Below are 27,546 nucleotides of genomic sequence, written 5' to 3'. Positions count from 1 at the left end.
CAAGCCGACGTCGGGGACAAGATGAATGAGGCGACACTAGCGCGCTCTCTTTTCTCTGGTGGCTTTTCTCTCTCGTCATGCCTGACATGGCTGATGCATGGCAGACAGTGGCTTTTCTCGCTCGTATTTTTTGTTTTTGGCCGCCTGTCCCGTATCTGGCTGGCCAAGTCAACAACCCCCCTGGTCGAGTCGCAAACGTCAATTAACGGTCAATTTTTACCTACATCCCGAGAACCTACAAACGAGTACGTGACCTACCTACCAACCGAGAGTACCTACGAACGAAGTCTTCCCCCACTCTCCGCTTCGTCGCTCACAGCACCATGAGTGGGAAAAAAACAAACCAAAAACCCAAAAAGAGCTGGACCACTCCGGATGTGAGGACACCCACCCTTTCCAAGTCATGGGGATCTCATCTCCAAGGTCTCTTTAAACCCATCCAGAAAAATAAAAGGTCCTGCAGGATTTCGTGAGAGTTTGTGGATCCCCCGGCTTTCGCTGCCCCTGGGCTTGCCAGGGACACCAAGCGCGCCAGGCAAAAAGGGTGGCCCACGAAGCGGACGTTAGTTCATGACAAGAGCAAAAGCCTCCCAGAAGTCTAATCAGCCCGTTCAGCCCCACGCCATCTTGCCTACGAGTCTCCGTGCCTCGTCGTTGGCACTAACTAACGAGAGTACTCCGTACCGGTACATGTAACTTGTACCTCGAACATTCCCGCAGCGCCACATCACTTGCGTCGGCCCACCCACAAAGGCGCGCTATCACCCAGGTTGCTGCCCAGCGATGCCATCATCCCGCCTGTTGGGTCCCCCATCACGCGCTTGACAAGGCCATGCTCGAGGCCATGAGCCTACCACCATGTACAGCTCGTCTGGAGCTAGCTAGCTTCCCTGCATCCCGGTGTCCCTAGACTAGGCTCGAATCTGTCTGAAATCCTCAATCACCCTGGTGGCTTCTTCCCTTCCCATCCCCCATCGGCTTCTCGCATGGTCGAAACCCGTCGGACGGCTCTGACCCACTCCCTCCCCTTCCCTGCTCACCGATGGATACCCAAGTCCCTCCTCGTCGGCGTTGGGCCTGAGCGTTCCTGCCTTGGAGGGAGAGGGGGGAGAAGAAAGAGAGACGACACACTCAGATCGTGACGAGACAGACGGGCCTCAACGCTAGAAAGCCTGGAAGCATCTCGCTTTTCCAACACCATCAAATAATGCTACCCGCTTCCCCGTCCCAGAGAATTGCAGCGGTCCACTTCCTCTCTTCCCCCATCTCCCAAGTGCCTCTGCTTACTCTGCCCACTCCGACGATGAAATATTACGAGCTGACCTCAGGCTAGCCTGTCGAGACTATTTGTTCTCCCTTGCCCTTTCGCTCATCTAAATGCTTCTGGGGCTGCCTGGTCTCATTTGTGCTGGTTCTGCTTGTTTTTTTATTTTGCGAACGGACCTCTCAGGACCAGGGTTGCCGTTTGATGACTCTCATTTGCCGCTTCTATTGAACCCAGGAGACGAATTATCGGACGATCCTCGCACAAGTCCATGGGAGGGGAGAGTGGGTTGCGCAAATGCTTGTGATCTTGGGATGCGCCATCTTTCTGTCCGGCTTCCTGGCCCTTGCGTGTGCTGTAACCTTGCTCTGACCCTCCCGGCGTGCCAGTGACTTTTCTAGAAGTACTCTTGTGAGTCTGGCTTCGCGCGAGCTTACCACTTAGTTCTTTTTCCCCTCCTCTGACTTGACCTTGCCCAGTGCCACCTACAAAGGTAGCTACGAGGCTTTCAATCTGGCTACCCTCGGCGTCACCATTTCCACCTTCCAGCACTATCCCAGGTCCCCTCCAAACTCGGGATACCTTCAGCAGCCCTGGGACTATCAGTCTCGCCAAACCAGTCCGGCATCTCCCACAGGACCTCAGGATAGGTGGAGGAGGAGGGAAGGCGGAGGTGTGCCGCAGGAGGGTCATCCATGTTCGCGACAAGGGGAGCAGCCGCACGAGGAGGCTCATAACAAGTACATGTCACCATCCCCTCGATCGGCAGACACCACACCCACCACTGCCGGAGGACGAATTCCTCATCCTCAACCGTCTGGTGGAAGCGCAGAATCCTCGCGACCGAGCACCGCGAGTCTGGTTCGGACGGAGCCTTATGGCGGCTATGGTGGCATCGCTCCAGCCCGAGCTGTGCCGGACCTGGGCCTGGGAATCTCGTCTCGTCGACATTCGGCCGAGTCCAACGTCCAGACTCCGTCTCGAGCCTTGGGCGTCCACAGCATTCTAAACCCTGCGGCGGAGCTTGAAGACACATCCTCTCCCGATGTCCGATTCGCCCCTCAGCACGCCATGAGCCTCAGCCAAACTCTCGTAGCCGCGCCGACCGAGTCCCCGCGCAGTCGAAAACGCGCAGACCCAAGGTCACCTCCCCGAGAATTTGAGCCCGGTTCCGGACGCATGGGTAGGCGTGTGCTCACCCCGAAATCACCGGGTTTGCGGGCAGCGAGTTTGGGAACGAGAAGAAACCCGGCCTTTCACTCCACCATCCAGCCGTTACCACCCCCAGCAGGCACCAGTAGCCGCCTCTACACAGCCGAACCAGGCCAGTACCAGACATCGGAGATTCCGCCCCTTCCTCCTCTATCACTTGCGACCGGTGCACATTTGAGTGGCATTGTACCACCCGAAGCAGGACAGCCTCGGTCAGCTCACGCCCAGGAAAGCCCTGTCGCCCGTGGAGCCGAGCCAGCATCCACCTCTCAGACTGAGCGATCTTCAACAGTGCAGCCTCCATATAGCAACATCGACCGTGGTTCGCCGGGGTATCGATATAGTGTGTCCAAGCCGCCACCTGCGCCTCAGGCGCCCGGCCCATTCAGGGCTATCTCGGCGGGCGGTGGAGGATTGTACATCCATGAAGCACCAGGACACCACGGACTGCATGAGGGCTACCAGCAAGATCCGGCGTCGTATCAGATAACTCTGAACACCGACCAGGGCCCACTGAACATCCCTGTTGAGTTGGACCTGCAACAAGCGTCCAAGGTCGCAGACGAGAAGAGAAAGCGTAATGCCGGGGCTTCGGCACGCTTCCGCGCTCGCAGGAAGGAGAAAGAGAAGGAAGCTTCGCAGACCATTGCGGGCTTGCAGCAGGAGTTGCGGGATTTGATCGAAGAACGCGACCACTATCTGTCCGAGAGGAATTATTTTCGGGAGTTGGCCATGAGGTATGTGTCGGGAGCGCAGCTGTTACCACGACCAGAATCGCCTCAGCAGCGCAGAGTGGCGGGTGCGACGACTGGAGGCCCTCACGTATCGAGTGGTCTCTTGGAAACTCCCACCGTGTCTGACGACTCGTCGCGGGAACGCAACGAACCTGGCCCTTCGAGTCAACGCCGTCGAACGGGCGATTACCAGCCTAGTTTTACAGGACGACAGACACATTCACCACCTGCCCCGGGCTATGCCACAGCATTTTCGTCACAACCCTCTCTACCACTTCCTCCGCCTCCGGTCCCGAGCATGTTTGGAGCGTCCAGGGCGTTTCCACCTGGCCCGCCACCACCTCCTCCCGTCACCCGATCGCAATCCTACGACCCCTTTCGGAGAGATCCGTTTGACAGGAGCTGGAACTCTGGCCGGTGAGAAAGGCGATTCTCGGCATCAAGTGATCCATTAAACGCCCCTTTTTTCACCCTTCGAAATGACTATTCCTAGAGAGACGACAATGAGGGCGACCTCAGAAGCAACATCCCTCCACCGCCGTGGTGGGACATGATTACGAATGACCGAGATCAGAATGGGATATTGCGCTTGCCGTCACAAGGGCTTTACAGGCTTGCCCGTTTTCTTATTGCACAAATTGGACCAACACAATTTTTTTGGGCATCATTTCCTTGACTCATTGCTTTTGTTTTCACATCGGTCGTGGTGTTAAGACCTGCGAGATACCCCCCACACACATACACACTCATATTCCTTTTTTTGTTTTGGATTAATATTTTCTTCTCTGTGGCGTTGGGGACCATCGGACAGAGATGAGGCAGACTATAGCAGTCCCAGACCACTGCAGGAGAAGGAAGCCAGAAAACTCCACCGGAAGACAGCAAAGGCTCTACGAGTATTTTTTTGGCCAACTTTTGAACCCACCATATCGCTGGTGAACTGTACTTTTGTATATTTATCTACGAGAGACGACCCCACGCTTCACAGACACACCCATTTGTTTAGATATTGTATTCACAGAGGGACACAGCGCAGTAGGCAGCTTGTGGTCCCAAATTCCCACCCATCCGCCGTGGACCAACCTATTGGGGAAATCCACCAGACATTTTTGGCAGCCAATTTGCTCGAAAACGGCGACGGAGCTAGCCTTGACCAGTCATTCTCAGAAACCAGGGTGACGCCTTCGTCATGGTGGGCCATGACGGGCTGCCGCCGCTTTGATTCCCCGACCAAGGACCCGAGTTGCAGATTGACGGCATGACTAGCAGGCATGACTGGTTCTCGACTGATGCGAGAGGTTGGTGCTTGCCTGGTGAGGCAACCTGGCTAATCCAGCAGTTGACGCCAAAGCATTTACGAAAGAGAGAGAGAGCGCACTTGCGAAGTAGATTTGACGGCCAATGACAATGACTGAACAGGTGATTTCTGACGCAGATATTGGACCGGATCCGGAAAACAGCTTGTTTCGTGCACGACGATTGGTTGGCATGATTGACCATTTCACTTTTAAAAAAGGACTTGACCGGGTTCTAGCTTGGCTTGGAGAGTGCTGGCTCCCTCGTTTCTGCGCAACATTTCCACCTCGAACTCTACAGGGAGTGAGAGGAGAAGAGAGGAGAGGAGTCGAAGAGGGGCCAGCAAACGCCATGCAATACCCATTTGTTTGTTATTGCTGACGGGTCCCGATCCTCGAGTATGCACGAGCAATTCTCGCAGCTCGCAGACAGGCTGACCACTCGAGTTGCTAGATGCCAATTGCCAGGATTCCCCCATGGCCCCAGCCGCCTCACCTTGTCTAGTCCTAGTTGTCCTTGCCCTTGTACGAGTTTGGCAATCAAGCGACGATCATCTCTTGATCCCCGAAGCTACTGACAAGCCAAGGTGTACAATACTCCGTAGAGTTTGTTCCCCATGGATGCATGTATGTAGGTGTATGCGCTTCGCCTCACGTTTGCGGTTGCGGCCATTTCTAGCAGTGGCTGGCTGAAGCTGAACTGTGGGTCCTGACGACACGAGACGAGACGAGATGACCACGAGGCTTATGTACATTTAACGAAGTATGTATGTACCTGCTCGTAGGCACCTAAGGTAGGTATGTAGGTATGTAGGTAGCTTGTAACTTCTACCTAGGGTAGGGTAGTTAAATGCACGAAAGATCGGGATACCCGAGCAAATACATCTCGATGGTTCTTGCATGGCGCGAGATCACAAGACTTGATTTTTGTACTCGCGGGAGCAGTGTCTAATAATACTGGACACGTTCATTCCAACCCAGCCGGTCATGCACCTTTTTGTTACCACTCGTAAGAGTTTCTTGTCCGGAGAAGTCCTCAAGTCTGCTCAATACCTATTACACATACGAGTACTCACCACACTCGTATTGGCTGCTTCACGGGTTGGGCGACAAACAACAAGGCAAGGGAGGGCCATGTTTCTCCGATTTTGATTTGGTCCTTCCTCACCCAACCGACAAACCTAGGGGGGACGTTCGCGACTGGCTCGGCCCGGGATGGTGGGAGGATCGCGAATAAGAAGAAGAAGGAGAAGGTGATGGGAGAAATGACAAAAGTCCTTGTGATGAAGCCGTGGAGCAAATCCCTGCGAGGGTAGGTAGGTGGGTGGGTAGGTAGGTAACACGACATGACGCGAAATGACGCGACCTGACACGGCAGGGACAATGGACCGGGACGAAACAAGGAAGCAAAGAAGACAAGGCGAAAAGGAAGGGAAAGGAAAGCGGACCGTAAGAAAAACCGAGGTGCGAGGTACCTCTTGCCTACCTACCTACCTACCTACCTACCTACTCGTAAGGTACTTCGATACTCGTGTGTTGTCTGTCTGTGTGTATGTAGATAAGACGGACAAGATCCACGGCACGCTACGCATCCACTCCCAAACGTTCCTGGCAAGCTGCAAAGCGGCCCAAGCAATGCAAACAAGTCGACGCTACCGAGGACGCTACCGGCGCTACCGCTTAGAGGCTGCATTGCATTTGCAGCTGTCAAAAAAAAATCTACGAGGTACCGGACGTGACGAGGTGGTGCGGTGCATTGCATTGCATTGCATGACATGCCGCATTCCTGCAGAGCATGTTTCTGGTAGGCCCAGGCAGGGGAGCAGGGAGCAGGGATCAGGGATCAGGGAGTCTGAGCGGGTGGGTTGGTGGTTCCCCAAGTTACAAACAACACGTGGTTGGCGGGTGATGATACCTACAAAATGATGATGGTGGTGGCATCGAACTTCTCCACCACCACCACCAATACTGGCCAGTCCCTGCGACCCAATGCTGCCAGTAATCACTCTGGTCTGCAAGCGATGGGTGATGATGGGTGAGAGAGTGTTGATGTCACTTTGGCCCCCTTTTCCGCCCTCGCGAACAAGCAAACCAAACCAGACAGATGGAGCACCTGGTAACGGAGAGAGTTCAAAGAGGCGATCATTGCGGGGAGGCGAGGCAGGTGAATACAACCATCTCCCTGGTCAGAGCAAGCTGGTGGCTGAATCAGGAGGCAGAAGGCAAAGGCAGGTGATTTGCGTGATGGCATGCAGTCGAGCTGCAGGTGACATTCCTGTACAAGTAGAGGTGGCGGCGATTGGGCTTTACAAGGTCTGGGAAAGGATCTCCTATTCTCTCCTTTCTTGACGAGTTCGTTACGTCCCGTCTCCGTCGTGCTAAGTCACTCGTAGTTCACCAGGCAGCAAGCACACCTTTGTTACTTGATGGTTTGCTGATTGCGTGCTTTCTGAACCACCCCCGCTCTCAAAACCCCTCGCTTCGCACCTACTGGGCAATAGCATGCTCGAGGTGACTTAGTCCTCATGCTTGCCTCACAACCTGGACCAATGTCCTTTGAGAGAAAGAGGGGGGTGGGAAAGCAACACGCTCGAGAGACAGGGGAGGGGTGTGGGCAAAGAACAAGAACAGAAAAAGCCACGACATCAGATCATCTGCAAGGGGACGGGGGGAAATCAACACGTGGCTTGCAGGGACGGGCTGGGTACCTACGCAAAAGTTAAGGGCTTTAAAATCCAAACCGACCGTTCCTTCGGACAATTCTTTTGTTGCAGCTAGATCCAAAAAGGGCAACTGACTGACTAGGAACTTGACAGGGTATCTGCCCTGGTTCTTGGGGTTGGTATCCTTGTGACCTCCACTTCCCCCCCGGGTGCTTCGCTCGTCTTGGCTTCCGTCTCGTAACTTGTGCTCTTGTCCAAACGATCCCATATCTCTTCTGCCTTGGTCACACCCTTCTTCACAGTCGACTCGTGCATTAGACGCTGCGCTATCGACGAGAAGAGCAATTATTCCGGTGCGTGCAACAAACGGCCCCGACAGCCTGACAAGGTCCGATGCCCTCATCCGGCAGTCGGGTCTCTTTTTCCTCCCATCCTGCGCGTCTGTTCCCGAACCACGATTTCACAACAAAAGATCCGCTTGGAGGGTACCTCGTAGGGTAGGGTCGGCAGTCACGCGACATCGGGCCGAATGGAAAAGGGGGTTGCTGCTGTCAGGTAGGACAAGTGCCGATTGAAGGAGTATCAAACCTGTTGGAAAGAGGTGCAAGGAAGCGGAATGCTTATTCAGGCTATCAAAGCAACTCCGGACTCCGCGGGTTTGACGTCCGTGTCCATCGTTGCTGAAAGCCTGAGGCCGAAGTGTCCTCGTAGGATGTCGCCGTCGCTACGTGCCAGACAGCATCAGCAATGCGAAAGCAGGCTGAGCTCTGTCTCTGTCGTCATACGAAAGGAGAACGTGGAGGTACTGGGGGAGGATTGGCAGTCTATCGAGCTTCGTGATCACATCCAGTATCAACTTTCTTAGTTCATTGCCATCGAGGGGTTTCTAAAGACGATGAATGATAGAAACTAACGCTATCAAAGGGAGATTGATTGTTGTGTTTCTGAATAGACACCTATCAAACATGGCAAATGTATTGGTGCTTCCCTTTGTTCTCACTTTGTTCTCACTTTGCTCTCGATCACCAGTGACAACAGCAAGCAACCTGATTGGGCTGGATCTGCTTGGCTTGGCGCGATCAAACCACGCGACGACGCGTTTATCCACGGCCTTTTCTTTCCCTTCATCAATAACTTACATTTCTGATCTCTGTCTGGTAGGACTTCAGTTGTCTCCACAACCACTCTCTTCTCCTTCTTTCCTGTGCCTCGGCTAAATATCTAAATCGGCGTGTGCACGGTCTCTCTACTCGGTTCACGGACTTTTTGCCATATCTCTGTAGAATTCAAGCATCATGCCTCCCAGGAAGCGCAAAGTCTCGTCGACGGCCAGCACCCCGGCTACCAAGAAAGTCCGCATCGGCGGCACATCTGAGATCTCCGACCACCCCGCAGCTGCGCCGGCCGGTCGCCCCAAGCGGTCTTCTGTTGGTGAGCCCCAGTACACCTTTACAAGACGCAGCTCATCTAGCGATCAGACCACGGCTGCGGCTGCAGCTGGCCCCAAAGACGAAGTCGTGAAGAAGAAGCGAGGGAGACCACCCCAGGCTACAGCCTCCCCTGCGCCGAAACAAAATCTCAGATCGAAGCCAGCGGTATCGGCTGTAAAGAAAACTAAAAGTCCGTCGAGCTCTTCTTTGACGCGAAGTTGTGCATGGTGTTGATTCATTCAACAGGCTCCAATACGTCCACGTCCGTCACGTCCTCTACACGGACAGCTCGTGCATCAAAGCAGAAGCCGAGTGCGAAGAAACCTGCTCCGACGACGACAACCGCCAAGGTCGGCAGAAAGGCGAAAGCCGCCCCCAAGGTGAAGAATGCATCGTCCGAGTCCGAGTCTGAAGATGCCCTGGTTTCAGAGAGACACCCCGCAACGAGCAATGGCGATACAAACAAGTCTGGCGAGATCGCCGCGCTTGACCATGACATACAGTACTGGTTGATGAAGGCTGAACCCGAGTCTCGAATCGAAAAGGGCCACGATGTCAAATTCTCCATCGACGACCTGGCTGCCAAGACGGAGCCTGAGGGGTGGGATGGTGAGTACTGGTGTCCATCCGTGATGCGAACCCTGACAAAAACGCAGGCGTACGCAACCCTGTGGCTCGAAACAATATGCGGGCAATGCGCAAAGGCGACTTGGCATTCTTCTATCATTCCAATTGTGCCACGCCCGGCATTGCAGGTGTCATGCGGATCGTCGGCGAACATACCACGGATGAGTCGGCGTTTGACCCTGCCCATCCCTACTTTGATCCCAAGTCCGACCGCGCAAAGCCTAAATGGGAACTCGTCCACGTCGAATTCGTCAAGAAGTTTGACAACCTTGTCACGCTCAAAGAGCTAAAGTCGTTTGCAAAGCCTGGTGGAGCCTTGGAGAATATGCAAACATTGAAGCAGAGTCGGCTCAGCGTCTCGGCGGTCACACCTGAGGAATGGAGATTCATTCTTGACCAGGCTGGAGAGTCAGTTTCCTTGGGACATGGGGATGTCATGGGAGGTTACGAATCGGAAGTTGATGGCGAAGGCGAGGAGACCGCTGCCGCCAGCGATGGCGACAGAGACAATGGACTTTCGAATGGAGCTCTAGGCCTAGGAATTACAGGCGCCATTTAAGTCGACGTGTCGCTTTAGCCGGACTAACTTCACGGCAGCGATTCGGACATTGGTAACAAGTGCTGTGGCGGAGTGAAAGAACGACTCTGCGCAACTGGGCACAACATGACCTGGATAGTGGCAAAAGAGATGCACAAATTTGTAAATGGAGCAACACGGAACTGAGACGGCTGTGCTCACAACATTTATGAGCACCTGGAAGCTGGTCAAGGTTTCCAGGTGTGGAATACCTTTGAGGAAGGATGATGCAAGACACAGCGATAGGGCTGACATAGGAATTCTCGAATTTCGATGCCGCACATTTGATTTTGGCTCCGTGGATGCATCCCTGGTGCAAGGCCTCGTATCGAATGCGCGAGTGTTACATGAAGGCAGGCTCATTTCCCAAACGAGCAAGCTGCATCTGCTACTGTCCACTTTCGGGCGCTTGTGTAGGGCCGTCGGGTTCCTTGGCCGGGAGGCCAGGTGTCAATGACTCGGCTAGGCTGGAAGGCTTTCAGATCTTGGAGGTGCGTTGTAGGTCGTTATCAGACTACAAGCTGTCTCTCCGCACACGGCGTGTTTGTATCTACGTCGATTTCTTTCAAATCCTTCCGTCCGGTGTTTCTGTTCTTGCCGGCCCTCTGGATTTCTGGTGGGGACAAGGAGGTGTCTTCACAGAGGAGAGTCAATCGATTGGTGGAAGGAGTGAGCCAAGTGTCTCGCCATTGCCTGCTGTTTCGAGCCTCTGGCCATCCACGTGGAAGTCGATTGAGTTTGCGAGTTTGAGAGGTGCCCACAGAGTGCTAAGTACCAGGACTCTGGTTCCCTTCCGCTCTTGCAGCCTGCAGGAAGACGCTCCCAGAACAGCAGCAGCAGCCTCCTCCACAGCCGCCCGCCCCTTGATCCTGGAAGATGGCCAGCGAACCTCGGCAAAAACGATGAGTGCACAAGGCTGAGGTTCCTTTCCTGGGCGGGTGCGAGTATGTGAAGCCAAGAAGGGCAGGCGCAGCCGGACAAGCCTAGTACAGCCTTTATCGTCGTTGCCCCTCAGTTCCCCTCTTTTCTGTTGGCTCTTATCGGAGCTCAGCGACTTGCTGTGAGCTTTCCGTTACTACGACAATACGACACGCTGATCGCCGTGGGCGTGGACAGCTCCAAACAAGGCAATCGAGTCCCGAAAAAATAGCTTGCGGGTGGCTCCAACGTCGACACAACAACGTGTGTCAATTGGCCTGTTCACCTGGTAAAGGGCGTTGACGCGGGTCTGTCCTGGTTGATTAGATATAACAAATCTTTCTTGACAGGATTTCTCCCCCCTCCCTTTGACTTTTGTCCTTTTACATGTCCAAGTCCTCGCTAAGATTCCTGCTGTTGACTTCGAGGTCCTTTTCTCTTCGCTGTCCACCCTGGAATTGTGCTGTGAACAGGCATCTTGATCCACGACCGTTTTCCACTGCTCGCCAGTCATTGTCCAAGATGGCAGATCTGAAAGTCGAGCTGACTGCGCCCAATGGGCGGAAAATCACCTTGCCCACTGGTCTTTTCATAAACAACGAGTTTGTCAAGGCGAGTTCGGGTGAGAAGATCACCAGCATCAACCCCTCGTGAGTGACCTCTATCCACCCTTTTGGACTCTGGGCTTTTGGGTTGCAACTCGCACTGACTGTTACAATCTGCTCAGGGACGAAAAGGAAATCTGCTCCGTCGAAGCAGCCTCTGCGGATGACATTGACAAGGCCGTCAAAGCCGCTCGTGCGGCCTTCAATGACCCTTCGTGGCGCGACCTCCCTGCCACGGACCGCGGCGCCCTCATGTACAAGTTCGCAGACGTCCTCGAGGCAAACAAGGAAACACTTGCCACGCTAGAGACGTGGGACAACGGAAAGCCATACAGTGTCGCGTTGAACGAGGACTTGGGCGAGGTCGTGTCCACCATCCGATACTATGCGGGATGGGCGGATAAGATTCATGGCGAGACAATCCCCACCAACCCCCAGAAGTTTGCCTACACCCTCAAGCAGCCCATTGGCGTCTGCGGCCAGATCATTCCCTGGAACTACCCTCTGGCCATGGCCGCGTGGAAACTCGGACCGGCTCTCGCATGCGGCAACACTGTAGTTCTCAAGCCCGCGGAGCAGACGCCCCTGTCGATTCTCTACCTCGCGAGTCTCGTTCCGGGTATCTTCCCTCCTGGTGTCATCAATATTGTGAATGGTTTCGGAAGGGAAGCAGGACACGCTCTCGCCTCCCATTTGGGTGTGGACAAGATTGCCTTTACTGGCAGCACCGTCACAGGTAAACAAATCATGAAGACAGCCAGCGTCAACATGAAGAACATCACCTTGGAGACTGGCGGCAAATCACCCCTTCTTGTCTTTGACGATGCCGATCTCGAGCAAGCCGCCAAATGGGCCCACATTGGCATCATGTCAAACATGGGTCAGATCTGTACGGCCACCTCCCGCGTGATTGTTCAGGAAGGCGTCTACGACAAATTCGTTGAGCTGTTCAAAGAGGTTGTCAAGACCACGTCCAAGGTCGGCGACCCATTTGCCGACGATACGTTCCAAGGCCCTCAGGTGACCAAGGCTCAATATGAGAAAGTCCTCGGATACATTGAGAGTGGAAAGTCAGAAGGCGCGACTCTGGCAACCGGAGGTGTGCCGTACAAGAATGTCGGTGACGGAAAGGGTTTCTTTATCGAACCCACTGTCTTCACAGGCGTCAAAGACAACATGAAAATCTACCGCGAAGAGATCTTCGGCCCCTTTGTGGTCATTGCATCATTCAAGACGGAGGACGATGCGGTGCGCATGGCGAATGACACGACTTATGGCCTGGGCAGCGCATTGTTTACCAGCAACATCGAGCGAGCACACCGTGTGGCGGGCAGGATTGAGGCTGGTATGGTCTGGATCAACTCGTCAAACGATTCGGACTTCAGAGTGCCATTTGGTGGCGTCAAGCAGAGCGGCATCGGACGAGAGCTCGGCGAAGCTGGCCTGGCGGCATATACCCAAACAAAGGCGGTGCACGTTAATCTGGGATTGAAGTTGTAATGAGACAGAGGAAAGGAGGGATTGAAATTTGACTGTCGGGGTGAAGGAACTTGCCACAGGAAGCAGGAGTCTACCCAAAAGAGCAATGGGAGGGTATCGAGCATAGCATTTGCGAGTCCAGGAGCTCGAGATCCTGATCGTGCAGTACCAGATCTTGAAGTCGTGAGCATTTGCACAAAAGAGACATGAATCAGTCATCTTCATATTGTTTTGTTGGTGAATGCGTATCCGTACTCACACAGGTCCCTTGCTTGAGCTGTCTGATGATCAATTATCCCAAGCCAACATGACCCCTTGCCCCGGCATTGCCTGTGTTGACCTGAAAGCCTGAGTACCCATTGAGCCAGCTTTGAGTTGCGGCCAATAAGCGACCAGTTCCATACAGTCACGTGATATCGAATTCCCGCCAAGCATCCAAACCGCCTGCGCTGTCCATCGGGGGATTCTTTTGGGCTCAACAATCACCATCACCTCGCCCATTTCACAACCCCAGAATTGTCTAACATTCTCCTACAAGGTCGCTCTACGACCAGCTACCGAGTCCTCGACCTCCACGAAGCGGCCGCTCGTTGCCCCTGATCAACCAAGATGGCTTCAGGACAATCGTGGCTGAACCAGGACTTTGGTGGAGACGACGAAGAATCGGACAACGACTTCAACCCTGGGTACGAGGGCGGGTCGGACGAGGAGGGTGAAGAAGCAGATGTAAAGACCGAGCGCGGCGCCAATGCACCTGGTGATGACGACGAAGACGAAGACGACGACCGTCCTGCACCTACCACGAACGGTAACAAATCGTCCTCTCCTGCGAGAAAGGATCGACGACCGCGACCGGATGAGGACGATGAAGATGGTGACCAAGAAGAGCAGGCGGACATCGGTGAAGATGACGAAGGCGAGGGTGAGGACCTGAACGGCGAAGACGAGGACGATGAAGATGAAGACGATGAAGAGGACGAAGATGCAATCACCAGTCGGCCCAGAAAGCGCCGGCGGCGAGGCCTCAATCAGTTCTTCGAAGAAGAAGCCGAAGTCGACGAGGACGATGATGAACTCGAAGCCGAGGAGGACGATCTTGGGCCCGATTTCATCGAGCAGAATCACCCCGACGACGACCTCCCCCCCGAAGCAGACCAGGATGACGCGAGACACAGAGAGCTGGACCGCCAGCGGCAGATCGAGGCGTCGATGGATCTGGAGAAGCAGGCGGCCGCTTACAAAGAGCGGTACGGTCGAAGAACAACCACGGCCTTGAGCCAGGGCTCCTTTGTGCCACAGAACCTGCTCATGCCGGACGTCAACGATCCAAGTATCTGGGGAGTTCGATGCAAAGCTGGAAAAGAGAGAGAAATTGTCAGCCGGATCATGAAGAAATACTTTGAGAGCAAGGGTCGGAACCAGCTGCAAATCTGTTCAGTCTTTGAAAGAGGCGACGGTCCCATGGCCGGGTACATCTTTGTCGAGGCTCTGAAGAAGAGCGATGTCGAAGATGCCCTGACCAACATCCCGGACGTCTATCCGCGATCTAAGATGAATCTGGTCCCAGTCAAGGAAATGCCTGACTTGTTGAGGACTAGAAAGGACAAGGAGCTGGAAGTCGGTGGTTACGTGCGCATCAAGCGAGGCCTCTACATGGGCGACTTGGCCATGATCGAGGACGTCGAAACGAATGGTCTCGAAGTGACACTCCGACTAGTCCCCAGACTATCCTACGGCTTGGAAGAGGACCAGGGACGACCAGCTCTCGCAGATGCAAAGCGCAAACGACCAAACGCATTCGGGCCGATCAACACGTTTCAAAATCGACCACCACAGAGGCTATTCAACGAGCTCGAAGCGAAGAAGAGGCACGAGCGATTTGTCACACAAAACAGAGGGCTGACTGGAAAGAGCTTCACCTACAAGGGAGACACCTACGAGAATGGATTTCTGATCAAAGAATTCAAGTTGCAGCACCTTATCACCGAGAACGTCAACCCAAAGCTCGAGGAGATCACAAAGCTCACCAAAACCGCCGCCGACGGCTCCGAGCTGCTTGATCTCGAAACTCTGGCCCACAGTCTCCGGAACACGACTGCCGAAGGCAACTACATGCCTGGCGACGAGGTCGAGGTCTACGAGGGTGAACAGAGAGGCATCGTCGGCAAGACGGAAGCTGTCCATGGCAACATTGTCTCCATTATGGTGTCCGAGGGCGAACTGACCGGCCAGCTCGTCGAGGTGCCTGTCAAGGGTCTGCGGAAACGCTTCAAGGAGGGTGACAACGTCAAGATTATTGGTGGCAGCAAGTACCGCGATGAAGTGGGAATGGTGCTGCGAATCAAGGATGATAAGGTCACGGTCCTCACCAACAACAGCAACGACGAAATCACCGTCTTTAGTAAAGATCTCCGGGAAGCCACCGACTCGGGCAGTGGTGGCGCCGGAACCAGCAAGTTCGACGTGCAAGAACTGGTGCAGGTCGATCCCACGACGGTTGGGTGTGTGATCAGAGCTGACCGGGATTCGGTTCGGATTCTTGATCAGAATGGCTCGGTCATGACAAAGATACCATCGCAGATCCAGAAGATTGAAGCCCGAAAGAATGCGGTCGCGACGGATAAGAATGGTTCAGAGATCCGCATAGGCGACGTGGTCCGCGAGTCTGGCGGAGAAGGGAAATCTGGAACGATTCTCCATATCCACCGAGGGTATGTCTTTTGCCACAACAAGCTCGGGATCGAGAATTCGGGTATCTGGGTCAACCGGTGTACAAATGTCATCACCACGGCGGCAAAGGGTGGGCGCATCACTGCCCCGACTACAGATCTGACCAAGATGAATCCCGCTCTTCAGATGAAGCGACCAGACATGGCCATGCCGCCTCCACAGCGACCTGGGCGAGATCCTCTTCAGGGGAAGCTGGTGCATATCAATAAGGGAACGTACAAAGGTCACCGTGCTCTTGTCAAAGACACGACAGCTGGCGAAGCAAGACTTGAACTTCAAACGAAGAACAAGGTTATCAATGTCAGCAAGTTTGATTTGTCAATCATTGAGTAAGTTCTTTGTCTTTTGTACTATGTGCTCTACTGACACTCTACAGCCCCAACTCGCAGAATCGGACAAGATATGAAGACTGGATCAGGCAGCGTGGCGGCCCATCAGCAATCAGAGCAGGACCTGGTGTTCCCGGCTCCCGGATTCCCGATGCAGGTTTTGGAGGCCGAACACCCATGGGCGTCATGGACGGAGGCCGAACTCCAGCATGGGGTTCCTCGTCAAGGACGCCTGCCTGGAGTGGTCCTGGAGCTGCGAGTCTCGATTCCAGCCGCACCCCATCGTGGAAGGCACCTTCGGGCTCTCAGACACCGTATGGAGGTGGTGGCATGACTTCGTACGGCGGCGCAGGCAACTACTCGACCAACGCAGGCTCCCGCACACCAGCGTGGAGCTCCGGCGCAAAGACTCCCTACGGTGGCGACCACGGATTCAGCTCTTCTGGTAATCAGGGCTTCGACACCTTTGCAACCGGCTCCCGCACTCCAGCATATAACCCAGCGTCGTCACGGACTCCAGCCTGGAGTGGGCCCGGCAGTTCCGCAGCGTCGGCTCCCACGCCTGGCGCGCGTCCTTACGATGCGCCGACTCCGGGAATCTCAGCGCCCACGCCGTCTGCGTCTGGACCTGGCCGCTATGACGACGAGGCATACACTCCATACCTCAGCGCCCCGACCCCAGGCGCATCAGCAACCGCACCACAGGATGCACCGACTCCAGCGCCCCCGAGTTTCGCAAAGAGCGCAAACCGCGAGCCGTTGAAAGCCAATCGGCTGGCCGTGTTTGACGCACCGACACCTGCTGCAAGTGCACCGACACCGTACGCCAGTGGCGCCTTTGACGCGCCTACCCCGGCAGCAGGGGGACCTCGATACGTGGATGACGACGATGATGATGAGTAGTGATCCGCTATACTACGCTGTGCTTGTGCTGTGCCGTTCATCAGGGTGGACGTGGGAGAAGAAGAAGCCTTCCTTGGAGATTTTTTTTGTACGACTAGGTAACCTCTCTAACCAATTTTTGCTGCCGCGCTTGTCTTTTTTACTTTATTTTTGCTTTGCTCTGCATGCTCTGCCGGTACAAGGATTTGCTCAAACTGTCTTCTTGGAGGAAGGAGGACACGGGCCTACCTAGCGAGTCATGTGATTTATTCAATTGGTTTGCCGTGCATTACAAAAACATGGGAATGAACGAGGCAGCAGCAGCAGCGGCGGCGGCGGCGGCTAAAAGAAAGGGGAGAACAAAAACTGGGCTGTGACAACAAGTGGATGTGCCGCGCAATGCAATGTGATGCGATGCAACGAAATCAAGCAGACGCGGAGCAAGTCACAGACAGACAGACAAACAGACAGATAGATGAGATATCTGGATATCCGAATGAAAAAGTAAAAAGGAGAGCTGAATCGACCAAAACCTCTCTTCATCATCATTGTCATTGACATTGTGTTTCCCTTTGTTTCCTTTGCCTCTGTCGCCGTTTCGCCAAGTACTCGGTGGAGAGGCAAATAGTCAAATCAAGGTCGCGTGACCCATCCCCTGCCTGTGCTTCAAACACCAACAAAAACACACAAAGATAAGTCAGGGGGAAATCGATTTCCCACAGGACCTCGCTCAAGTTCTCAAAAAGGTACAGGTACTGGCGCACTCGTACTCGTACTCATCACTCATCGAATCGCCCAGCGGCACGGCACATGCGCGAGTGAGTGAGTTGAGTGAGTGAGTGAGTGCGTGACAGACCGTTCCGCATCGCTTCGGAAGCGAAGTTGCGAGGTTGCAAAATTCCCAAAAGGTCGGCCACTTTCGTCTAGGTACCGAGTGCACTCGTATACATAGACCTTGGCTTGTTGGCCGTTGTTGCGACTCGGAGCCGAAAGTATGACCCTGCCTGAGACAACGCGAGTACACACTCGGTGTTTCCCTGTACGTACCTGAGCATCCCTCGCCAACCGGGGGGACGGGATGAGGAGTAGAGGCGAGATAACGAGTCGACCAAGGTCGGTTGGGTAGGTGGTACCGAGAGCAATTGACGAACGAGCACTCGTCTGCTCGTGCTCCTATGTTTGGGGTGGCGCTTGCCCTTGTCGAGCAAAACAAATCACACCTGGATTTTGATTGAAAGTACGAGGTAACGTGCGAGGAGCGAAGACGAGCATATAAAAATAGTGACGACGACAGTGGAATTGCAGGGGTTCCGCTCCGTTGGGAATGTCGTCGCCTCACCTCGCCTCGCATCATCCTTGCATGATTATATGACCCACTTCCACGTCTCGCAAAGTTGCAAAGTGGTCAAATCCGTACCTACGGGAGTCTCCAGTGATCAGCGTTGAAGACAACTTGACCGCAGGGCGATCAGGATCCCGGTTGATGGCGTCGTAGGCGAAGAATGGCGTGGGAAATGGAAGCTTTAGAAGCATTCGAAGGTTTGCAAGCGAGATAGCCCTCTTTTCGATAAACCCCATGCTTCATGCACCAGGACCAAAAGGGAAACGAGGTCCGTCTTCGGTCGGGTGGAGCTACAGGGGTCTGCTGGAGACATTGGACTTGTACTTGGACTTGTCCAGGTATAGCCTTGCTGTGGGGACCGGTCCGGAAATTGCTGCTGTCAGACGGGCTCTTGCTTGGTGCTTCCGGCGGATGATACGGAAGTCAGACCAAAGCGAACCATGATGCGGAGCAAGACAAATGAGCTCCCGTGTGGTGTGATTGCACGGGCGACTTCTCCTCGCTCCCATTCGCTTTGCCGCCCTCCTCCAATGTGAGTGATGATTAATACAAGCAGCACTGCCCGGGAGCTCAATGCAAAGTGAACTGTCTCTTGTCCCAAGCTTTACAAAGTCCTTGGACAGACCAAAACCCCTGACTTCACACTTTTGACTCTGCATTTTCTTGGAGCGGGCAGCTGTGGGAAAATGGCCAAGCTTGCGGAAGGAGATTCAGGAACCATTGGCTCCATCCAACAGACACCACCAAACCGCTCCAGCTCCATCAAAGTCATAGTGACAGGAGGTCTTGGATTTGTGGGTTCAGCCATTGTCCGATCTTTGCAGGAATTCCATCCCGACTGGCACGTCTGGATTCTCGACAGGGCTGAAGATCCACGACAAGGAAACCCTGACGCGCGAGATAATGAGCTGGACTTACTCAGGGGTTGCAAATATGACTATGTCCAGGCGGACATTACGAACCAGGCCGGCGTCATGGACGCGCTTGCCATGATCGACGCAGATGCCGTTATCCACTCAGCAGGTATTGTGCCGTCGTTGAGCGAGAGGTAGGTACCTTTCGTAGTGCTATGCGAACGACGCGGTTCCCGGATAGCAGCTCCCGTTTGAGGCGCCGAATCTTGTTCTCTACCCACGGGGGAGATGTGCTGCGGCGTCAGGCACTTCTATTGGTCTCGATACTTTTCTTAAGTGTAACGAGACACAGTCGCTCATTCAATTTGTTCCGGCAGGTATGCGCGACGCCTGGAAGCGTTGGTCAAAGCTGTCAACGTGGAAGGGACACGGCACATGGTCGAGGCGGCCAGAAGGAGCAGATGCAAAGCATTTGTGTACACGAGTAGTTGCTGCGCTGTGATAGACGACATGAGCCAGCCGTATGCCAACATTGATGAGAGGTGGCCAGTTGCACCCAAGTCGTCCATCTACGGCGAGAGTAAAGCCGAAGGGGAGCGGATAGTGCTGGAAGCAAACAATCAGAAAATGTCAACCTGCGTGCTGAGACCATCGGTGCTGTTTGGTGAAGGGGACAACCAGCTGATACCACCAATTCACGCCTGCATTGCCAAACAAGAGACTCGCTGGGTGATTGGGGACGCCAGGAATCTCTGGGACACGACTTACGTTGGCAATGTGGCTGACGCACACGTTCTTGCCGTCGAAAACCTGTTGGATTTGCAATCAGCGGGATCAAAGCGTGGTTGCAATGGTCAAACAAGAGCGGAAAGCGCCGCTGGGCAGATCTTCTTCATCCAAAACAACGAACCCGTCTCTTTTCGTGAATTCAGCCTTGCTGTTTGGAAAGAGTTTGGGCATTTTCCGCCCGCCTGGGAAGTTCGCATTCCAGAAGGACTGGCATGGGTCTTAGGCTTGGTCGCGGAAGTCTTTACCCGAGTCTCGGGCACTCCAACGACCCTCTCGCGTGGAAGCGTGATGGACGCCTGCGCGATGCGGTATGCCAGTGGTGCTAAAGCCAGGAGGATCCTCGGCTATCACCCTCGAGTTGGCCTTGAAGCTGGAATTAAGACAAGCTGTGAGGTGAGTGCTGCCGTCTCCTCCTCTCCTCTTTTTCGAGACCACTGGCTGCCGGTTCGGTAGATCTTTGGAGGTACCTAGGCGCTGACTGATGTCAATGCGGATCAGCACTATGCTAAAAGACTGACGAGAGGCTCCTTCCGTGCCAAATGATGATGATACGCAGGACGTACGAGAAATCCACCCCGTGGGTGAATGGGGAATGCGTCGGCGACGCTACTGAGCTAAAGGTGCCGGGGCAGGGGCAGCGGTTGTAGTAGTAGACAAAGACTTCGCCATATGATAAGATCAGGTCAGCACTATGTAATCGGAGAACCGGTGCTTTGAGGGTGCGCGATTTTTGATGGCGTTGAGCAGGGTTCGCCATGGTGGCCAGAGGCCAGAAGCTAGGAACTTGGTATCGGCAGAAGGGCATCAGAGGGTTCATTGAGACTCGACGTGTGTTCTTTGCCTAGCAGTGCTTACCCAGGTTAGGACCTAGACCTGGAAAGCTGCCGGGTACCTGCTTGGGGATCCTGGAAATGTGCAGCACCAGCGAGAATTAGTGAAGGGGGCCAAAGTCATGCACAAGGGGGGCATATCGGGTACCTGGCCGTCGGAAGCACGCACAAGACGGAAGCACGATGGTGGTGCAGGCTAGGCAGGTACTCAGGTAGTATTTCCCCATTTCTGAGCAAGCACGACCATGACAGGAAGGAGCAAGCATCCGTGGCCACTATCAGCTGTCCAGAGATTGGTATCGACGCAAGTGTTGTGCGAGTATGCCTCGGTCCTCGGGAGGTCTGTGGCTGGTGATGGGTTGAAAAGAAGGAAATGAGGTGGTGCTGCTGCTGTTGCTGCTATGATAGCCTTGCACCAGTTCGTCGTCTCATGTTTGGTGCTGGATCCAATGACCGGTGCAACCCGGCATTTGGAATCAGTGACGTCGCCTTGCTCTTGGCAGCCGCACAGCCAATGATCTTCGCTAGCAGGGATGGCATTGACGGGTGGCGCAGGCGCAGGAAAGACGCCAATGCTAACAAGTGCAGGGTAAGTGGTAAAGCTGCAGAATAGCGAGGCTCCATCCCCTTCTCCTCCTGCTCCTCATATCCATTTCCCCCCCCAGACACCTCAAGCTTCCCCTTTTCTAAAACAGCTTCTATCCACTTTCCGCTGGCTTCCTCATCAAGCCTTCCTCAATCCTAACCCGTCTCTCTCCAAACTCGTTCCTGCGAAGCACAACTACTCCAAATCCCGAGTCCTCCATTTGACGAGTCGTTCGTCCCGCTGCCTCCACTACCTTCCCGCTTCCACGGCCACCCATGATCCTAGGTAGACTCGTTATTTAGCCCACAGCACCTGTACGGAGTAGCACTGGGCTTCATTATTCGGTTTCAACCCTGACGCTTCTCCAAGAGATGGATCCTTTGGAGCCTCGGGAAACTGGGACTGGATTTCTGACCATCGGGTCGCCTACCTTTACCACCGAAGCCAGTTGGTTCTGCCCTCACCCAGCTGTTGCTGAGACTCTCGGCGCTTTACGGGGTACTCGGTACATATTCTCACTCCAATGACCTGATGTGGTCCCCGACTCCCTGTAAAGACCCAGACTGTTCCTGGTCCGGGCCAAAGGACACCTTTTCCGCCAGGGGCCAGCAAGTACAATAGAATCCGCAGTCCTTCTGGTTCGCTCGAGGCTTCGCAGCCCTACTTCGAGAAAATTCTGCCGCCTCACCAAGGCCAGTGCAGATCATCTCCGTGATCGGCACCAGGGCAAGCTATTGAGCTTGGGCAGCAATAGTGTAAATGGGTCTTCTCCAGTCCTGCACCTTTCGTCTACTTACACTACGGGTGCGATCAGCGAGACCCTCGCCCTCGGCACCCTCACTACTTGCTGCTTAGGTACATGGCTCTACGGGTAAATATGTTGTAATGGTCAAACCCTTTTTGTGACTCGGGAACTATTTGCCCCTATGCACCCCTGGTCTGCAATTGTCATCTGTCTTTGAGCACCTATGCACAGCCATTGCTCTGACAAGCTTGGGCTGTGATGGCTAACTAATTCTTCACCAAAGCAAATAGCCGGTTCACCAGATCTTGCGACGAATTGATCTTCAGATACCTGAAAAGGACTTGGGTACCCTTGGGCTACCCATGCGACTCGCTAGCCCAACGCCTCACGCTCATCACCCGTTATGCTCCACCGCCCGAATCTTAGGGGTTATGATCCACCGCTTATACTCGAAACGGCCACTCGAGGCGTTCTCGCAACCCTTGTTCTCCATGTTAGGGCTGTGCGAAACTCGACACCCCATCGTCCTAGACGGACTTAGCAGTGTGTACGTCCTGCACGACAGTGTCCAGCGTCTCTTGAACAACGCGTCGATCAACAACACCCGCGTGACTGGCAGGTGATGCAGCTCACCGTGAACTTGAGAGCACGAATCGTCCATTGAACGCGTCTCGGGCATCAAAAGAAACCTTATGCTTGCGCAACAGCCCAAGATGTCCAGGGATGGGGTCACGCCGCCGTTCCCAAGAAGAGATTAACGGGCTTCCAGAACAACCAAGGTTCCAAACCTTTATTATTACGCGGGCCCCAACTTTTTCCCTGCCTGCGAGCAGCGAATCAAGGGCCCTTACCATGGAAGTGCTAAGGCAGACCTTGTCAGTCTGCTAAACTGGTGTACAATGGACAGCAGCGCCTCGACGCCTCGTCCATGGCCGTCGGGAACAACCCGCTGCTCAGGGTCATGGCACTTTCGTTTCAACCCCCTGTTCGTGTGGGTCTTTTCGTAAGAAAGTAGAGTCTCCCGGGGATTGCGGAATCGGTGGGAATCATCAGAGAACTTCAAGCATAGTTCTGAGGGCCGAAACTGATTCGCGTTGTCCCTCCTCTCTCCACGTGCCGTCATTGACAAGGTCAATATCCTCGTTGTCGGGTTTTCCGTTTTGTTGTTCCCTTCCGCCAGACCAAGTTCGGCATCAAAAATTATGCTCCATTACCTGATGAGTGCCCTATACGAAGCCCCCTGGCCATAGATCATTCGACAACCCTCCTGGCCGTAGTGGGAGACAAGACACCCTCACCTCCGTCCAAACTCGAATTGTTCTCTTCTTTTCTTTTCGCTTGCACACCACTTTGGTTCGCTCTGATCATGTTGGCCTTGACCTCTCCGATCAGCAATCTACAGTCTACCTACTCGTCGGGAGTCGCCCCGGGGGTTCAGTTCGCTCTTGATTTAACAGACAATACCGCGGGCATGTCGGAGAAGGAGGATTTTCTGTTTTCCAGGCAGCAGCAAGATACGGCTACCTCGAGGTCGCTGGCCGACACCTCTTCTCCATTTTCTTTCTCCAGGTACGTCGTGCACCACAGACGCTTCAATTCTCCTTCTGCTGACACGCGACCGCCTTAGGTTTGCACAGTGGCCATCGTCCACCTACGACCCATTTGCTGGGGAATCTGGCGGCCGCATATCTCCAGAGCGGTCGGAGAGGCTGCGGCAGAGGCTCCCTCTAGAGATCCACAACGCAGCTCGTATACCCACGGCGACTCCTGTGGGCGATCCTTTCCGACCACTCTCATTTGTATCACAGTCGTCTACGTTCGCATCTGAACCGGGCTCGTATCCGCAACACGGTCTGCCACCCAGGTCGAATCCCGATGACCCCAACATGACGCTTCGGAGGCAGAGCCAGGACAGTTTTATTCTTCAGACAGGGTCTCCCACAAGTCAGGGCTATGCAGAATACGACCTGGAAACGCAAAATCGACGGGCTTCCGAGATGGGCAGGACCGCCACTCGCTACCACACGCGGAGACGACCTTTCAACCAAGACGAGTTCGACGGGCCTTCTCAACTGCTCCCGCTGCCGGTACCGCAACAGGAGCACGCACGGTCACAGGCTTTGCCCTCGCTGCCAGTCCACCTCGACGTCGAGGAGCAGGACGAGATCACCTCTCGTGTGAATGATATTCTGTCCCGATGTGCCTTTCACTTTGTCGCCAAATACCAGTTTCCCATCCCGCTAGAAAGGGATAAACCCAGGGTCCGTACGCCTGGAGACCGCGAGTGGACCGAGTGGGCGTATTTATTGAAGAGACTGGCCACCAAGCGAAGGATCCCAGCCCGTGTGCTCTACGACAACCAAATCAAACAGTTCGTCACGACATTAGAGAACTCTATTGCCGTCAAGCAAAACAACAGAGACCAGCAGCCCAGAACGCCGAAGGACGACCGGTATATGCTGCAACTAGTCAGCGCCGCCACGCAGGTCGCGAAGATCTTGATGGATTCATTGTCTATGGAACAGCTCGACGCTCTATATAGGCAAACCGAGAGCGTAATCCTCGAAAGAAGAGCCAGACTCAGAGGGTTGGGATTTCAGTGAAAGAGTCCCCGCAATCATGTTTGCTTATTCTTTGCCATTCTGCGAAGGAAGGGAGGGCCTGTCCTCCTGCAATGATGCACATGCCAGATATTTATTCTCCTTGGAGGCCATTGAAATTTCTCCGCCCGCAAAAATACCCATGCTGAGTGTCAGGGAGATCGTGCAGGCTCATGATCGGACTTTGTTGCTGGCCTGTTTTTTCCCTCACCATGTCATGAGTGGCACCCAGTCCAGTAAATGGGGAGGGGCAATTCTTGAGGCCATAGCTAAAGACCATTTGTATGTCGCACCAGCTGAAACGAAACGCAGCGTTCCTATTTGCACCGACATTTACTCGGAAGATGCTTTTCGTGACAGGCACAAGCCACGAATAGGCTGGTGACGCAGAATACCAGATGGATTAGCAGGTGCGTCGAGGTGCCATTACCGCGATTCAAGGCCGGGACGACCGAGGAAGGTACCCACTGACTACAAGTTACGGTAATGGTGTCCACGGATCGGATTGTACAAAAGTTCCAGCCAAGAACAATGCAATTGTGAATTGCAGCCAGGCCCCCGGTCGAAATTACTTGTACATCTGGGGGCGGAACGAAGGATTTCTCCGGGTCTTTCCCGGTATGGAGTATGTCAGACTTTCGGCTTTCCTTGCTTTTGTGAGCCATGTCGAAGGAACAATTTTGCTGACCACCGCCTCGTCACAGCGTGCAAAAGACAGGTGTTTTTCTCCACGATGTCCCCGTGCCATTGCCTTTCGCTAGGCGGCTTTCCGACGTTGACAACCGAGCCTCGAGGAGTGGTTGCCCCAATTGTCCTTTCCACGTCGACTGGGTGACAATGTGTGGACCGCCAACAGAGAAGTGGAGTATAATGTCCCTCACGACGACGTTGTGTGACCAAGGTACGGAATTGATGCGTCAATAAAATGCATCATCAGGTCGGGGTAGACGTGCCTTGTTCGTCTTCTCAAACTCGAAGGTTGGCAAGATCGGAACATACATGAAGGTCGTTTGCTGGGACGGGATCAGGCGCTGCAGAGAAACAAGTGGATTTCCGAATGGGGAGAAGGAGGTAGAGGTCGGGCCCTGCGCTCTCGACGGACAGGAAGCCTTGAGAAGGGTTGAGTCACCACAGCCGTCGTCACGCGTGTCAATGTCCGGTGCTTCTACGTCTTCAAAGCAGCCACCGAGTGCAATCATTTGTTGACCGCCTTCAAAAGCTGCCTGGTGACTCTTGCGACCCAAGCGCCTTCCCAACGAACGAGGGCCGCTGCTCAGCAAGGACCTCACATTGGGCAGTGGAAGGGCGCAGACAAGAATGCCACACGGCTTGACTGCGACGCGAAGAGCAGGCAAATGATGATGCAAGAGTGGGATGCTGCGAGGGAGATACGGTGTGAGCAGCGAGCCGACAGGTCCAACGTGGAAGACTCTGGGAGACTCTGACCTATTAGCCATCACTGCGTTGCTTTTTCCACCAAGTTTGCTGGGCTTCCGACGTCCAGCTGAGCATGCATGTTCCTCGAGTTACTCTAGGTCTTGCCGAGTGATGATGAAGTGGGCGCTGAGGTCCTCGACGCTAAACCCTGGAACCAGGAGCACGTACACACCGTGCCCCGACATGCGTTGGGCAATTTGGGAGTGATTGATTGTCTGTGGGCCTTCCTGCTCTTTCCTATCTGCAGAATTCTAGAGCTCCGTCTGTGGCGTCCTTTTGAGAGAATCCGGGCTCTTCTAGTTCTATCAACTCCCTAAACCTGTACTCGCTCTCGATCCAAGTACAAACACGGCGTGGGTGTCAAAGTGACTAATTTTGGACCTTGCAGGGCTTTGCTCTGTGACTACCGGGCATTGATAGCTCTTTCACAACTGCCCACCTCGTCAGGTACCTTCCGTGTACATTGGGCATCGACGTCGCCACCTCCTCGTCCCCCCACTCCACCAGCATGTACCTTCCGTCGGTGACTGAAACGACAGGGAACTTGGCTGCAAGGAATGAGTTTGGGCAGCAGTCAGACGATCTTCAACGAGGGAGGCTAGAGCCAGGGCTTCGCTGCCGAGGACGTCGTAGCGTGGGTTGAGGCGGTAATGCGAAGAACGTTCTGCACGTTGGAAAGCTTCGGAACCTTGACATGTAGATCACATTCTACCTTTCGGTGAGTGGACTTGCCGCCTATCAACAGGTCCATTGCCCAGGATTTCTGAGAAAATGTTAGCAGGGTAGGGTATATGTGGCCTGCCGCACAGATCAGATAGAGTTCATCCACACCGACCCCAGTTTTCGGAGCACAAGTCTTATTGTTCTGTGACCACTAGGTTCGGGCTTCCTCGCCGAAGCGTACACGACCATTTCGGGGCGGCGGTCGATCCAAGGCGAGCATGGACTATTTAGGTGAAACATGGAGTGACCTAGCCTCCGAGGTAACTGAGCCTCAAACTTCAAACACGTTTGAATTCTAGACTTCGACAGGCCTGAAAGACTGTTCTGTCAGGGTTGCATTGGCAAATCAGATGGCTCCCAGCTGTGAACAATCTAGTGGATCTGGGGGGAGCAACTTGTTTTGGTCCAGCCTTTCGCAGTTTGACTGATGAGTACCAACTACTTTTGTACGAAGGCATCAGTCTCCTGCTGCCACCCACCCACCACCTTCCAAGATATCGGGTGAGTCAAACGGAGGTGCCTTCCCCCGAGTGGCCAGTCTTCGCAGTGGCAGCAACTCTCCGACTCTGGCCATGGCAGTTGAAATTCGTTTGGGTGAAAAAGGTCATTCGTGGACAGATAGACCGCTACTTGTCCAGTCACGCCAGTCAAGTGTCACTTCAAATGTTCACTGTTTCTTTGACCACTCGACTTCTCTACGCGGATGTGACTTCTCCCCTGTGGCTTTTGGGCTACGACGTCTAACGGCAAATTGTTCTACGATGGATCCAACCGTGTTTGCCATATTCGTGGTCACAAAAAGTGAGGCGAGATGAGGCACGCTATTCGCTTCGTGGCGCCCTGGGCCTTGGGTAATTGAGCACGGCACACACTCCTCGCGGTGATTTCTCTGGCT

At 54.2% G+C, this 27,546-nt stretch overlaps 6 protein-coding genes across 6 annotated transcripts; all 6 read left to right on the top strand.

Annotated features, from left to right (window-relative positions):
- Window positions 1-2,008: 2,008 nt before the first annotated feature.
- On the top strand, window positions 2,009-3,631 carry AYO21_11823 (hypothetical protein; the record flags this gene model as incomplete). Its single annotated transcript, XM_022661706.1, has 1 exon — window positions 2,009-3,631. The coding sequence occupies one exon, from the start codon at window positions 2,009-2,011 to the stop codon at window positions 3,629-3,631; it is 1,623 nt and encodes a 540-aa protein (XP_022505990.1).
- A 4,832-nt stretch (window positions 3,632-8,463) lies between these two features.
- AYO21_11822 (hypothetical protein) lies at window positions 8,464-9,784 on the top strand (the record flags this gene model as incomplete). The annotated part of the gene is made up of 3 exons (XM_022661705.1): window positions 8,464-8,788; window positions 8,845-9,207; window positions 9,255-9,784. 3 exons carry the CDS (start codon window positions 8,464-8,466, stop codon window positions 9,782-9,784), a joined length of 1,218 nt encoding a protein of 405 aa, XP_022505989.1.
- Window positions 9,785-11,242: 1,458 nt separating this feature from the next.
- AYO21_11821 (hypothetical protein) lies at window positions 11,243-12,825 on the top strand (the record flags this gene model as incomplete). Its single annotated transcript, XM_022661704.1, has 2 exons — window positions 11,243-11,370; window positions 11,448-12,825. 2 exons carry the CDS (start codon window positions 11,243-11,245, stop codon window positions 12,823-12,825), a joined length of 1,506 nt encoding a protein of 501 aa, XP_022505988.1.
- A 588-nt stretch (window positions 12,826-13,413) lies between these two features.
- On the top strand, window positions 13,414-16,766 carry AYO21_11820 (hypothetical protein; the record flags this gene model as incomplete). Its single annotated transcript, XM_022661703.1, has 2 exons — window positions 13,414-15,863; window positions 15,911-16,766. 2 exons carry the CDS (start codon window positions 13,414-13,416, stop codon window positions 16,764-16,766), a joined length of 3,306 nt encoding a protein of 1,101 aa, XP_022505987.1.
- Window positions 16,767-18,773: 2,007 nt separating this feature from the next.
- On the top strand, window positions 18,774-20,183 carry AYO21_11819 (hypothetical protein; the record flags this gene model as incomplete). The annotated part of the gene is made up of 2 exons (XM_022661702.1): window positions 18,774-19,135; window positions 19,319-20,183. The coding sequence occupies 2 exons, from the start codon at window positions 18,774-18,776 to the stop codon at window positions 20,181-20,183; spliced, it is 1,227 nt and encodes a 408-aa protein (XP_022505986.1).
- A 3,074-nt stretch (window positions 20,184-23,257) lies between these two features.
- Window positions 23,258-24,494, top strand: AYO21_11818 (hypothetical protein; the record flags this gene model as incomplete). Its single annotated transcript, XM_022661701.1, has 2 exons — window positions 23,258-23,460; window positions 23,519-24,494. 2 exons carry the CDS (start codon window positions 23,258-23,260, stop codon window positions 24,492-24,494), a joined length of 1,179 nt encoding a protein of 392 aa, XP_022505985.1.
- Window positions 24,495-27,546: the final 3,052 nt, after the last annotated feature.

The sequence above is a fragment of the Fonsecaea monophora genome (assembly GCF_001642475.1).
Source record: "Fonsecaea monophora strain CBS 269.37 chromosome Unknown Scaff186, whole genome shotgun sequence".
Lineage (NCBI taxonomy): Eukaryota > Fungi > Ascomycota > Eurotiomycetes > Chaetothyriales > Herpotrichiellaceae > Fonsecaea > Fonsecaea monophora.
The sequence above is the reverse complement of the archived record's forward strand: the minus strand, read 5'-3'. Positions and strand labels throughout refer to the sequence as shown.